This window comes from Callithrix jacchus, chromosome 8 (assembly GCF_049354715.1).
Source record: "Callithrix jacchus isolate 240 chromosome 8, calJac240_pri, whole genome shotgun sequence".
Taxonomy (NCBI): domain Eukaryota; kingdom Metazoa; phylum Chordata; class Mammalia; order Primates; family Cebidae; genus Callithrix; species Callithrix jacchus.
In genome coordinates, this window is record NC_133509.1 from 12,214,477 (window position 1) to 12,229,761 (window position 15,285).

General features: G+C 46.1%; 1 protein-coding gene across 4 annotated transcripts in view; it reads right to left on the minus strand.

Moving 5' to 3' along the window:
- CLPX (caseinolytic mitochondrial matrix peptidase chaperone subunit X) overlaps positions 1–6,583 on the minus strand; it is a 44,610-nt gene extending 38,027 nt beyond the window's left edge. For 2 of the 4 annotated variants that reach the window (XM_009005067.5, XM_002753242.6), the window contains exons 1-2: positions 6,318–6,583; positions 117–277 (exon numbers count right to left, since the gene is read on the minus strand). In XM_009005067.5, the coding sequence (XP_009003315.1) occupies positions 117–277; positions 6,318–6,396 (240 nt within the window). In that variant the 5' untranslated portion in view covers positions 6,397–6,583. Of the gene's footprint in view, positions 1–116; positions 278–5,612; positions 6,213–6,317 lie in introns of those variants that run through there. The other 2 variants (XM_078333390.1, XM_078333389.1) reach the window with 1 other exon arrangement.
- Positions 6,584–15,285: the final 8,702 nt, after the last annotated feature.

A 15,285-nucleotide genomic window follows, 5' to 3' on the forward strand; every position in this document is an offset into this window, starting at 1 on the left:
CAGATCTCGTATTTCCTAAGGAAAACACATAAGCCAGCAAGAGACAGTACTATTATTATATTTAACAGGAGGGAATTCACAATGTGTACAGGTGCCAGTAAGATAAAAATAATTACCTTATTTCCATCTCCAGAACCATCTTTACTTATCCCATCTTTTGAGGCAAAATATGCTGGTGTTTCTGAAAAGGATCTAAGAGGAGTTCTTCGCAGAATCTGAGTTTCAAATGTCCCAAGCCTTCCTAAAACTGATATATGAATGCGACCACCAGAAATACCTGAAAATAAAAGGAAATCTAAGTCAAATATAGACATGCCTCAATAAATCTCCTGGAAACAAAAATTCCTTGAGCATAAAGGAGGTTGAAAAAAGCTATCACTTTAACAGCAGGAGTATAAACTGACAGAAAATAATGACACCAACAGAGGCAAAGCCCTCTCCAAAACAGGCTGGGCTTGGACCTCTGAAAGATTCTAGATAAAGATGTTTCTTTCTGTATGTGCCCTTTGGAAGTAAGGCAAGATCACCCATATTATAATATGTGGCTTTTCCAAAGTCTGAATGGAGCTCAACATCTGCCTCATCAGTAGGATTTTGAAAAAGGCCATGTATCCTCTATATTCTTATTACTGCTACCAATGAGAATAAACATCTGACAACAACGCCTGTCTGTTGTTACATAAGAATAATATCTGAGCCAGGCACAGTGGCTCACACTTGTAATCCTAGCATTCTGGGAGGCCGAGGTAGGCAGATCACTGGGGTCAGGAGTTTAAAACCAGCCTGGCCAAAATGGTGAAACCCCATCTCTAATGAAAATACAAAAAAATTAGCCAATAGTGGTAGTGGGCACCTGTAATCCCAGCTACTTGGGAGGCCAAGGTTGCAGTGAGCTGAGATCATGCCACCACGATCCAGCCTGAACAGCCTGTTCTGTGAACAACAGAACCAGACTCCATCTCAAAAAATAAATAAGTAAATAAGAATATCTGTAACAATGGAAAGAAACTTCAAATGTTCTTTTTTTTTTTTTTTAATTGAGATGGAGTTTCGCTCTTGTTACCCAGGCTAGAGTGCATCTCGGCTCACCGCAACCTCCGCCTCCTGGGTTCAGGCAATTCTCCTGCCTCAGGCTCCTGAGTAGCTGGGATTACAGGCACGTGCCACCATGCCCAGCTAATTTTTTGTATTTTTAGTAGAGATGGGGTTTCACCATGTTGACCAGGATGGTCTCGATCTCTTGACCTCGTGATCCACCCGCCTCGGTTAAGGCCAGGTGTGGTGGCTCATGCACTTTGTAATGCCAGCACTTTGGGAGGCTGAGGAGGGTGGATTTATCACTTGAGGTCAGGAGTTTGAGATCAGCCTAGCCAGCATGGTGAAGCCCTGTCTCTAGTAAAAATACATAAATTAGACCAAGCATGGTGGCTAACGCCTGTAATCCCAGCACTTTGGAAGGTCGAGGCGGGCGGATCATAAGGTCAGGAGTTTGAGACCAGCCTGGCTAACAAGGTGAAACCTTGTTTCTACTAAAGATACAAAAAATTAGCCAGGCATGGTGGCGTGGACCTGTAATCCCAGCTACTCAGGAGGCTGAGGCAGGAGAATCGATTGAACCCGGGAGGCAAAGGATGCAGTGAGCTGAGACTGTGTCATTGCACTCCGGTCTGGGCGACAGGGCGAAACTCTTGTCTCAAAGAAAAACCCAAAAAACAAAACAGAACAAAAATCAGCCAGGCATGGTGGTGGGCACCTGTAATCTCAACTACTTAGGAAATTGAGGCAGGAGAATGACTTAAAGCCAGGAGGTGGAGGTTGTAGTGAGCCAAGATTGTGCCATTGTACTCCAGTACAGGCAACAGAACAAGACTTCATCTCAAAAAAGAAAAACTTGAAGGAAAAACAAAATTATAAGCTCTTCATTAAAACATTTTTTTTTTCAGTTTTTAATTGAATTTTAGGTTTGGGGGTACATGTGAAGAACATGCAAGACTGTTGCATAGGTACACACGTGGCAGTGTGATTTGCTGCCTTTCCTCCCTTTCACCTATATCTGGCATTTCTCCCCATGCTATCTCTCCCCAATTCCCCACCCCCTGCTGTCCCTCCCCTATTTCCCCCAACAGACCCCAGTGTGTGATGCTCCCCTCCCTGTGTCCATGTGTTCTCGTTGTTCAACACCTGCCTATGAGTGAGAACATGCGGTGTTTGATTTTCTGTTCTCAACAAACTAAAACATGTTTTAATGAAATACTTCAATCCTACAGAAGAAAAAATTCAATAAATACCACATAATCACCATTCTGCTTTCAAACATGCTAACCTTTTGCCATATTTGACATTAATGTTCTTTTTTATGTTTTGAGAATCTCACTTTATCACACAGGCTAGTGTCTGGAATGATCATGCCTCACAGCTGCCTCAAACTCCTGGGCTCAAGTAATCCTTCATCTCAGCCTTCTAAAGAGCTGGAACTACAGGCACATGTCACCATGTAGGACTAATTTTTACATTTTTTGTAGAGATGGTGTCTACCCATTTTGGCCAGGCTGGTCTTCAATTCCTCGACTCAAGCTATCCTCTCACCTTGGCCTCCCAAAATACTCGGATTACAGACATGAGCCACCTCACCCAGCCTGTTAACATTCTTAAAAGGAATATATTGGTCGGGCGTGGGGGCTCACGTCTGTTATCCCAGCACTTTGGGAGGCTGGGCGGCCAAGGCATGCAGATCACCTGAGGTCATGAGTTCAAGACCAGCCTGAGCAACATAGAGAAACCCTGTCTCTACTAAAAATATAAAATTAGCCGGGCGTGGTGGCGCATGCCTATAATCCCAGCTACTTGGGAAGTTGAAGCAGGATAATCACTTGAACCCAGGAGGTGGAGGTTGAGGTGAGCTAAGATTGTGCCACTACACTCCAGCCTGGGCAACAAGAGCGAAACTCTATCTCAAAAAAAAAAAAAAAAAAAAAGGGAATATGTGAATAACTGGTTAATGCTATAGATTGATCAGGAGTTAAACTTTTTCTATAAAGGATCAGAACAGTAAATATTTTCAGCTTTGTGGACCATGTAGTCTCAGTCCCAATTACTCTGCCATTATAGCAGGAAAGCAAACACAAAACAACATGTAAATAAGAGGGTGTTACCAAATTTGATCCATGGGGTCACTGCTGCCCCCTAATTTTCTCATGTAAATCCAAAATAAATACCTCCTAAAATTATAGTCAATGGCAAAAAAGGCCATATTACATACTGTGGGGGCCAGGCGTGGTGGCTCACGCCTGTAATCCCAGTACTTTGGGAGGCTGAAGTGGCTAGATCACCTGAGCTCAGGAGTTTGAGACCAGCCTAGGCAACGTGGCGAAACCCCATCTCTACTAAATATACAAAAAATTAGCTTAGCTAGGCACAGTGGCGCATGCCTGTAGTCCCAGCTACATGGGAACTGAGGCAGGAGAATCATTTGAACCCAGGAGGCAGAGGTTGCAGTGAGCCAAGATGGCATCACTGCACTCCAGCCTGGGCAACAGAGGAAGACTCTGTCTCAAAATAAATAAAGACAATGTCAATCACAAAGGTAGGGTTAGAAAAAATAATGAGAGGCCAGGTGCAGTGGCTCATGCTTGTAATCCCAGCACTTTGGGAGGCTGAGGTGGGTGGATCACAAGGTCAAGAGATCAAGACCATCCTGGCGAACATAGTGAAACCCTGTCCCTACTAAAAATGCAAAAATTAGCTGGGTGTGGTGGCGCACACCTGTAGTCCCAGTTACTCAGGAGGCTGAGGCAGGAGAATCACTTGAACCCAGGAGGTAGAGGCTGCAGTGAGCCGAGATCACCCCACTGCACTCCAGGCTGTTGACAGAGCAAGACTCTGTCTCAAAAAAAAAAAAAAAAAGAGGGAGTGACAGACACAATCAAATGACCATTCACCAATCATAAAGCTCTGCAGCAAACTAATTGGGGTTTCTAACATTTTTTGTGCCATGAACCCCTTGAGCAGTCTGGTGAAGCCTGTGAATAGATCTCTTCTCAGAATAATGTTTTTAAATGTATAAAATATATAACAAAATGAAAATATTTTTAAAATATGCCTCTTTATTAACAAGCAAAATTAAGTAAGATCTAACAGCTTTTTAAATAATCACTGTGATTTCAAAGTAGCAAAAAGTATGAACAATATTCTGAAATATTAGCAACTATAACGTGGTATGAAAATATTTCCTATTTTGATTGATGACAAATTCACAGACATTTCTAACATTACCGTGGATCTTTTGCCTACATTCATAGGCAAAGAAAATGATATGTTTCAGTTAGAGCTTAGTGAAAATAAAGTTCACAGAACCTCTGAATTCTATCCAAGGACCCTTTGGGGGCCTGCAAACCTCAGGTGAAGAACCTCTGAAAGCCAAAAAAGACAAGTATTTCTGTAAAGTATACGTCACTAGACTACTTGGCAGCAACTATAAAAGACAATTATAAGTTCCACTGTTTACAAAAATTTATCATATAGACAAAGCTTTCTAAGTTTCAGAACAGCTGTTTTTAAAAAGACTAGGCCGGGTGGGGTGGCTCACACCTGTAATCCCAGCACTTTGGGAGGCTGAGACAGGCAGAACTCCTGAGGTTCAGGAGTTCGAGAGCAGCCTGGCCAACATGGCGAAACCCTCACTCTACTAAATATATAAAAATTAGCTGGGCGTGGTGGCGGGTGCCTCTAATTTCAGCTGCTCCGGAGGCTGAGGCGGGAGAATCCCTTTAACCCAGGAAGGGGAGGTTGTAGTGAGCCAAGATGGTGCTACTGTACTCCAGCCTGGGCGACAGAGCAGATTCCATCAGAAAGAAAAGCAAAGGAAAAAAACGAAAAGAAACCAGTGGTTTTGAAAAGAAAAAAAGAAAACAAAAAACTGCTTACTTCTATGATTTAAAAGTTTTCACGGACTCTTGGACGGAACAGATCAAGAACACTTTCAAAGAGGCCTTCCCTGCCCAAAGAGCACACACACATACTCCATCCACCCACTGGAAACTGTATTATTCTTTGTCTGCTCCACTGGATTTAAACATGACGGTGAGGACTTAATCACCACTCTACCTCCAGCACTAAAATAAGGCCTGGCACACAGTGGGCCCTCAACAAATATTAATATATGTCAGATAAATGGATTTAAAATATGTCACCCTGGAATCCGGACATTTACTGGTTGAGGCTTAACAACGATTTAGGATTAAACTCACTCCCTTACATTTATGTATCATTTTACAAAATGCTTCTGCCCACATTACCTCATTCAATCCCTCCTGGTGCAGTAAATAAACTGAAGATATACAAACAATAAGAATTTTATAATTGACTTAAAAGTTAGATAAAGGGAGTCTTTAAAAAAAAATCCATCCAAGGGTCATAAACCGATAAGCCAAAATAAAAAGAATTTGTCTAGAAGTCAGCGATTAAAACAGGATCTATCTAGCCTCGTGGTCTGATATCCATAGATTTGAGGAAGAGAAAAACAGTTTCTTTTCCAGACCGTCTTGGCTGGGGAGCTGGCTTCGGATAAACAGAAAGGAGAGGTAAACAGACATGCGCCACTCTTAGGAAATTACCTCCGCTCAAGTTGGGAAAGCCAGCAAACGACTTGACGAAACACCCAAGGACTTCCAAACCAACTCCTGGGGGACTTCTCCCCATCTCTCCCGCCACTGTCCTGAGGGCCCCGAGGCTTGCCTGAAGCCAGGAAGTACTGTGAACCTGGTTTCTGTCCCAGTGTCTGGGCCGCACGGTGACATAATAACATCTCGGGTATCGCGCGGCTTGCGTCCGGGACTGCCGGCTGGGTGCCCCGAGACCTGGGGGACCCCAGCGGGGACAGCCCCTCAGCCGAGCCCCTCCCACAGCTCCCGACGGGCCCGAGATCCCGGCAGGCTGCGGAAGAAGGGCCACAGGTGGGGCAGGCGGCACAGTCCCCAGCAGGGCTGAGTGGGGCTGGAGACATTCAGGGTTTCTACGAAGTGGCCGCATTCCGGCCCCGAAGCCAGCAGGCCTGAAAACGCGCAGGCAGCTGCGTGGGAACGGGTTTACTTCCAATTTGAGCAACGGGGCTGCTCCAGAGGTTGGCAGAGCCCCATTCCACGCGGAAAGTGGTGGGTGCCTGGTGAAGCGCCGCGCATTCCCTCACAGCCCCCAGCAACAATAGGCCTCGTGCCCTCCCCGGGACCCCCACCCATCGGCCAGTCCAGGGGCCCCCACCCATCGGCCAGTCCACCCCCTTCTCCAGGGCTGAGGGCTCTGGAGTGGCACTATTTCGTTACCTCTCTGCGCGGAGGAGAGTGAGGAGGCGATGAGTCGGGCGGCGGAGGCTCCGCAGGTACAAGCGCCGCAGCTGGACATCTCCGCAGGGCCTAGGCCGGAGCTTCACCCTTGAGGACCTCCGGGTCTTAGCGGCGCAACTCCTGCTCCCAAGGCGCGCCGACTCCGTTCCCAATCCTCCGCGGGCCCTAGACCCCGTGCAGAGTTCACCTGCCCGGCAGCCAGGTCCTCGCGCTTCCGTGCCCCGCAGCCGTCTACTCACCACAGTAGACACCCAACCCCCCTTCCCTTCCCTTCCCCTCCTTCTCCCCCCCCCCACTACCCGGCCCGGGGAGCGTGCGCGCGCCTGCGTCCTAGGCCCGGGGAGGGGGTGGAGGGCGTGGGCACGCGCCGCTAGTGCGTGCTGGCGAAGCAATGAGAGGCGAAGGCGAGGGGGCGGTGCCCTGGGTGCCAATGAGGGCACTACGGCAAGCGCCTAGCCCCAATTAGGGCGACTACAGGTCCCGACGCGGTAGGTTTCCAAAATCTCCTTTAGCCTAAACTTCAGAGGTTTTGAGATAGACGCCGAGAGATGCATGCCGGGACTTGTAGTCCGTAGTCGTCATAGTCAAGCTCTTCCGGTTATTTTCAGCTGGCGGTAGGCAAGGTCAAGGCGTGGCTGGTGGCTTAATCATCCACGAGGGAAGCCTCTAAAGTGCCTTGGTAGTCGCTAGATGCTTCAGAAATGTGGCTTCCAGCTCCCTGTGTCCAGCCGTGAGAAGGGGCATTGGCCTTGGCCCAGGCCACAATTTTTTCTTTCTCTCTTTGGAGAGATGACTGCTAGTACTCCCTCAGCGTAAACTGGAGTAGACCAGAAGAGAGCCCACTTCTTCCTTCACCAAGACTTTCGCCTTCCTCAGCTGAATCCATTAACAGAATTTTGAGAGAGGAGAGTCTCCAATGTTCCCTCAATCCAGTGTTTCAAACTGTGTTCCTAAAATTTCTCAGAAACTGTATCTTTGTAGTAGAATCAACCAGAGTAGCTCTGCCTTGATCTATTTCATTATTGGGGTTTTGTTTGAAAGTAGTTCTGCATTAAAACAAAAGTTTGAGAAGAGAAGATTAAAAAAAACAATGTTTGAGATTCATTGAGTCAAGGGCAAACCCCTTCTTTTGGAAATGAACTGAGGGCCCCTAACACCCAATTTAAATTCTTTTCATCCACCCCCACCTTATTTTTCAATTGTGTCACATTTTCTTCTCATTATAAAAATAAAGAAGAGGCTGGGCGCGGTGGCTCACGCCTGTAACCCCAGCACTTTGGGAGGCCGAGGCGGGTGAATCACGAGGTCAAGAGATCGAGACCACCCTGGTCAACATGGTGAATCCCCGTCTCTACTAAAAATACAAAAAATTAGCTGGGCATGGTGGCGCGTGCCTGTAATCCCAGTTACTCAGGAGGCTGAGGCAGGAGAATTGCCTGAACCCAGGAGGTGGAGGTTGCGATGAGCTGAGTGAGATCGCGCCATTGCACTCCAGCCTGGGTAGCGAGCAAAACTCCGTCTCAAGCAAAAAAAAATAAAGAAGAGATTGTTTGCTAAAACCTATAGATTGCTATAAGCAAGAGTATGAGTGTTGCTAAATCAAGGCTCAGGCTAGGGGAACCACTCCAGTAAGCCTCCCTCTTCCCTGTCTATTCTAGGGATTGACCTTGCATTCAGTCAGTCAACAAATATTTATTAACCACCGGTTACAAGCCACACACTTGGGAAATAGCACTGAATTTTTAAAAATGTTCCTCCTCTTGCAGGGCGCAGTGGCTCATGCCTCTAATCCCAGCACTTTGGGAGGCTAAAATGGGCAGACCATGAGGTCGGGAGTTCGAGACCAGACTGACCAACATGGTGAAACCCCATCTCTACTAAAAATATATACATTAGCCAGGCATGGTGACATGCACCTGTAATCTCAGCTACTCAGGAGCCTGAGGCAAGAGAATTGCTTGAACTTGGGTGGTAGAGGTTGCAGTGAGCCGAGATCATGCCATTGCACTTGAACCTGTGCAACAAGGGCAAAACTCTATCTGAAAAATAAAAAATGTTCCTCCTCTCATGGAACTTCCATTCTAGTGCAGAAAGATAAGACAGTAAATAAAATATACCGGTGGTATGATGACGTGGGAATATCCTTATGTTGTTGTGTAACATATTCTTATATTATTTCCAGAATGACTGACTATTTAATTTTATTTACAGGTTGATGTGTGTTTAGCCTTGTGTTCCCAACTGGACTATGAGCTCTTTGACGCAGGTACTTATTATATACTTGTGGCCAGACGCAGTGGCTCATGCCTGTAATCCTAGCACTTTGGGAGGCCAAGGTGGGTAGATCACTTGAGGTCAGGAGTTTGAGACCAGCCTGGCCAACATGATGAAACTCTGCCTCTGCTAAAAATACAAAAATTAGCTGGGCTGGCAGCGGGCACCTGTTATCCCAGCTACCGAGGCAGGAGAATCACCTGAACCCAGGAGGCAGAGGTTGCAGTGAGCCAAGATTGCACCGCTGCACTCCAGGCTGGGTGACAGAGGGAGTCTACATCTCAAAAAAAAAAAAAAAATATATATATATATATATATATATACACACACATGTATATGTACTTGGGCTGAATCCATAGTAGAAATTTAGTAAATACTTGGTTAAGTACTTATCTTCCAACGATATGTTTGCTTGCCAGAATCATAGGATGGTGTCTTCATAAAATACAACATGGCCAGGTGTGATGGCTTACGCCTGTAATCCCAGCACTTTGGGAGGCCAAGGCGGGCAGGTAACCTGAGGTCAGGAGTTCAAGTCCAGCCTGGCCAACATGGTGAAACCCTGTCTCTACTAAAAATGCAAAAATTAGCCAAGTGTGGTGGTGAGCGCCTATAATCCCAACTACTTGCTTGAACCTGCGAGGCCGAGGTTGCAGTGAGCCAAGATTGCACCACTGTACTCCAGCCTGGGTGACAGAGTGAGACTCTGGTCCAAAAATTAAATAAAATCCAATACATAAATAAGCAAATTACAATGGACAAAGAGGTGAGTGTTAATAGAGTGTTAATAGACATAAGTTCTACAAATGTAATTGATAGACAAATGATGAATCTGACTTACTGAGCGTCCCAGAAGGAATTCTCAGAGATTGCCTGATTAGCAGTGTATAGACTTTGCCCCAGAAAGTACAAAACAGAGGGAGCTGTACACAACTTAGTTTAACTTTTTCTCAAAAATGTGAACAAAGGTCATGTAGCTTTGGTATGAGGCTGGTGATGGTTTTATCACACAGGCAGCACAAATTTGGTAGTTACAATGCATTCCCCTAAAACTATCCTCTGCAGGTCAGAATTTACCTAGATTATTGGGATCAGCACCCGATAAGCATGAATTGGGACACTAACTGTGGTAGGCTCTTCGATGTTATAAGTCTTTGTATTTTTAGTATAGACAGGGTTTCACCATTTTGGCCAGGCTGGTCTTGAACTCCTGACATTTGTGATCTGCCTGCTTTGGCCTCCCAAAGTGTTGGGATTATAGGCGTGAGCCACCCTTCCCAGCCCGGGAATCTATTTTTATTGCTAGAATGTAGAATTAGGAGATGCTAAGGTTTATTTGCAGGAATGATGTGTTTCCACTGTGAAGTCTGGGCCTTTATTTCTCAAGGTCTGTCTTTTTTTTTTTGAGACAGAGTTTCGCTCTTGTTACCCAGGCTGGAGTGCAATGGCGCGATCTCGGCTCACCGCAACCTCCGCCTCCTGGGTTCAAGCAGTTCTCCTGCCTCAGCCTCCCGAGTAGCTGGGACTACAGGCCTGCGCCACCATGCCCAGCTAATTTTTGTATTTTTAGTAAAGACGGGGTTTCACCATGTTGACCAGGATGGTCTCTTATCTCTTGACCTCGTGATCCACCTGCCTTGGCCTCCCAAAGTGCTGGGATTATAGGCGTGAGCCACTGCGCCCGACCTTTTCAAGGTCTCTTTTTTAACACTCCCTCCAACTGCTGCCACTTTCTTCCTCAGGAGGTCACTGCCCAACCTTGGTATTGTGGGGTGACCAAGAGGACTCCAGCGAGGTGCTCTTCATCCTCCTGAGCCTGTCCTTGGGGGCTGGAGGTAACCTTAGATAGCATGAGGTTCCTCTTGTCCTAAATTAGACTCCCCCTTGTCCCTCATCCTGATGTTCAGGAAGATGGTCAGCAGATGGCACTAAGTTACCAGCTTTCCTTCTTTGAATCCTGCAGGAGCACTCTTAAAACTAATGCAGTGGAACTTTCAGTGTATCAAATCTCAGTGCTAGGGAAATCTTGTTTGTATTTTCTTTTTTTTTTGAGACGGAGTTTCGCTCTTGTTTACCCAGGCTGGAGTGCAATGGCGTGATCTCGGCTCACTGCAACCTCTGCCTCCTGGGTTCAGGCAATTCTCCTACCTCAGCCTCCTGAGTAGCTGGGATTACAGGCACGCGCCACCATGCCCAGCTAATTTTTTGTATTTTTAGTAGAGACGGGGATTCACCTTGTTGACCAGGATGGTCTCGATCTCTTGACCTCATGATCCACCCGCCTCAGCCTCCCAAAATGCTGGGATTACAGGCATGAGCCACCGTGCCCAGCCTATTTTCTATCTTTCTCTTTCTCGCTTTCTTTCTTTTTTTTCGAGGGATTTTCACTCTTGTTGCCCAGGCTGGAGTGTGATGGCACTATCTCAGCTCACTGCAATCTCCGCCGCCTGGGTTCAAGTGATTCTTCTGCTGCAGCCTCCTGAGTAGCTGGATTACAGGCATGTACCATCATGCCCGGCTAATTTTGTATTTTTAGGAGCGATGGGGTTTCTCCATGTTGGTCAGGCTGGTCTCAAACTCCTGACCTCAGGTGATCTGCCTGCCTCGGCCTCCCAAAGTGCTGGGATTACCAGCCTGAGCCACTGTGCCTGGCCCTCGTTTGTATTTTCTTAAGGGCACAGATGTCAGGAGAAGAAGGACTGGTTTGTGAATCCCATCTGAGTCACTCACCAGCCATGTGACTTCTGGTAAGTAAGTTAATTCCATAAGCCTATTTTTTTCAACTTTAAATTGGGGTGTTTTTGACCTCCTAGAATTAATGTGAAGAATAAATTACTCCTTAGCACTTACTATAGCAAGTAGGTGCTTACTAAGTAATAAAGAGCTTTTCCTGTGTAGTGTTGTGAATTATGGCTTTCCCTTTAGACCTTTAAAAAAATACCTTTAAATTAAAAAAAGATAAGAAACAATATGAGTTGCATACAAAATAAATAAAAATAAAAAATGTCTTTTTTGGTCAAGCTTCTTAGCCAGGTTGTTGAGGATCTTCCCCTATGCACAAGACTTTAGCATTGTGAGGAACTTGCTTAATTTCAAATCAAACACTTCAAAAGAGATAAAAGAGAGAATATGAACTCTTGGCTTATGAGTCTTTTCCAATTTGCAATTCATGGGCATTAACCATGATATTGGATAATACAAGTGATTAACAATTATAATCATGTATTACCTGCAAGCAGTTGTGACATATACAGAAGCACTCGCTGGCTATCTATGTAAAGTAGTACTCATGCGTAAATTAATCAATAACAAGGTTATGAAGAGAAAAGGCTTCTGAGCCAACAAAGTAGATATCACAAAGTTGGCATATCAAAGTTCGTGTACTTTACTCATACCTAGCCATTCAGAATTTCATTCTGTAAGTCTCTTTCCTCATTTTAAATACGAATTTGGTCATATTATAATTTACTCACCCTATTCCATAGGTGAGTAAATTAGAAAGGGGGAAGAGGTGCGCAGCCAAAGAGTTGTCTAATAGTCTGACAAAAAAGGAAACAGAAAAACAGATGTGTGAACTCAACAAGAAGGGTATACAGTCTGGCATCATTTGAGATTAGATAAAATTTTTTATATATCATATCAGCCCTTGTTGCTATTTTATTAATATTATACTTCGACAGTAATGGTATTCATAATACATTAAGAAAAGATTGAATTATGTTATTTCTGGTTTGTTTGGTTTTTTTTTTGAGATGGAGTTCACTCTTCATACCCAGCCTGGAGTGCAATGGCACGATCTTGGCTCAGCGCAACCTCCACCCTCTGGGTTCAGGCAATTCTCCTGCCTCAGCCTCCCAAGTAGCTGGGATTACAGGCACATGCCACCGAGCCTGGCTAATTTTTGTATATTTAGCCATGTTGGCCAGTCTGGTCTTGAACTTTTGACCTCAGGTAATCTGCTAGCCTTCGCTTCCCAAAGTGCTGGGATTATAGGCCACCGTGCCCAGCCTTAGGACTGTCCTTTATGCCCCACCCCCACCATGGCCACAGTTGATCAGACTAGAGGCAAACTCCAGCTGGGCCAACCAGATTGTCTCTCCAAGGTATCTGATTGGATAGCAGGATTGCCCTCTATTTCCCACTCCTGTCATGGCCATGGTTGACTGGACTAGAGGTGGAGCCCCAATTCAAACTGGGCCAATCAAATTTGATCTTCAAGATAAGGCTGTTCATTGACTTTAGATGTAAATAGGATGGCCACCTTCTTCTGTGAGCCCAGAGGAACAGAGAAAGCATATCTGTAAGCAGAACCAAAGGTTCCTGCAGAGAGGAGAGACCACAGTGAGAGGGAGAGACTGCAAGATAGAATGAACAGAGAGAGGGACTAAGAAGAGAGAGAAACTGGCTGCGTGCAGTGGCTCACTTTGGGAGGCCGAGGCAGGTGGATCATCTGAGGTCAGAAGTTCGAGACCAGCCTGGCCAACATGGTGAAACCCCATCTATACTAAAAATATAAAAATTAGCTGGGTGTGGTAGCAGGCACCTGTAATCTCACCTACTTGGGAGCCTGAGGCAGGAGAGTCGCTTGAATCCGGGGGGCAGAGGTTACAGTGAACTGAGATGGCACCATTGCTCTCCAGTCTGGGCAGCAAGAGCAAAACTCCTTCTTAAAAAAAAAAGAAGAAGAAGAGAGAAAGAGAGAAATAAAGTCAGAGAGACAGTCTGAAAAACAGACCATGAAAAGCAACATTGAATTAGAAATGGAGAAAGCAAAAGCCACTGAGCGTGAGAGAAGATAAGAGAATCAAAACCAAAGAGAGTGGTTATCTGGATTCTGATGGCTCTGCAGTTCTTGGTTCCAGTCCCTCCCGAGATTACCTGGCACCCCTGTTACCTGTAATCAAAAGACCTGCCAGTGCACAATCCTGCCTCTATTCTTTGGCTCTAGCCAACCCTTTACCTGAAACCCCACCCTCCCTGCACTACCTCTAATTTTGCATAAGTCCTCTCAATACTTCCAGACGCTGTTCTTTTCCCAACATCTTGGTGACATTTTTCTCTTATCAGCCCAGCTGCTAGAACTCTTTGAACTTGAGAGAACATTGTTTGAAAACTCTCCTGTTTAAAAGCAGAAACAACCTGACCCCCCATCTACCATCTAACAACCCACCTGTTCCCCTCCTCTCTGCCATATGGTATTCACCTTCATAGAATTCACACTCAGTAACTGGGTGATCAGCAGGCTAAGACTGAAACGTCAGAGCTTTTCTGCAATGAGCACTTTGTCCCTCCCATGTGCAGTCTCCACAGAGGAACAACCAATGAATCAGCAGAGGTTTGGTGAACTGAAAGCATCCTGGGAATGGTGCTATTAGCCTCACTGAAGATCATGAAAAGCGCTTTAGAAATCCTTCACTTATAGGTGAGGAAATTGAGGTCCAGGAGAAAGTTACACAGCTAGCAAAAGGCACATTTGACTTTGGAGGCAAGACTCTTAGGCATTAAGTGTCATGAGTTCAACTCAAGAGTGTTTCCTAGGCCTGGCGTGGTGGCTCACATCTGTAATCCTAGCACTTTGGGAGGCCGAGGTGGGTGGATCGCCTGAGGTCAGGGGTTCGAGACCAGCCTGGCCAACATGGTGAAAGCCCATCTCTACTAAAATACAAAAACTAGCTGGTTGTGGACACCTATAATCCCAGCTACTCTGGAGGCTGAGGCAGAAGAATCTCTTGAACCCTGGGGTTGGAGGTTGCAGTGAGCCGAGATCGTACTGCTTTACTCCAAGCTGGGTGAAAGAGCGAAACTCCATCTCAAAAGAAAAAAAGTAGTTTCTTGTCTAAAAGACAGGTATCTGCCTGCCAGCCCCATGCCACCTGCAGTCCCTGGTTTTGCACAGCTGTTTCTGCTTGTGCCTCTTGTTCGTGACACCATCAGCAAACCAGCTCCCAGCTATTGTTCAGACCTCAAATTAGATGTCACCTTTTCTAAGAAGTCTTCTCTGACCACCACTTCTTCAAAGTCTGATGCCATGACGTGTCGTATATTTTGTACTATTTCATGAAAGCTTGTCTACTTGCACACAGGCTTTGGCACTCAGTGAATGTTGGGGAGCGAAGGAAAGAGTCAGGCATCAGATGCTGTGCACTGCAGTCCATTTATTCAGGCCCTCAAGGAAAGTGCCTAGAGTGGGGAACCAGTCCGCCCAGCTTCCCCAGAACCTCCTCCGTGTGAGTTTGAAGGGAACTGGAGGTCAGGTTGAAGCAGCATGCACTGTGGCTCCTGAAGTGGCTGGGCCAATGGTGCTTCAGATAGCTGCACAATGACCCCTCAGCAGGGGCAGTCAGGCCTCCCCAGGCAGTCAGTGAGAGCTGCTTCCTGGGAGCAGTGGGACAGACGTGGAGCCTGGAAGTGGGTCAAGTTGCAATCACAAGTCCTCAGTCCTACAGATGCTTGCTTTCTCTGTGGTTATTGGGATGTGCTCAGCTAGAGAAATTTCTGATTGATTACAAACCAAATTCCCAGGAGCTGGCCAGATGGTGATCCAAGAGTACAAATCCAGCCCAGACCAGAGATGGCTAATGGAGCTGCACTAGGCTGGCCAGGGGATCAGGGAAAGCTTTTTGTCCTGATTATAAACAGTGCCTTCTCCTCCCCCAAACCCCTTGGCCTCTTG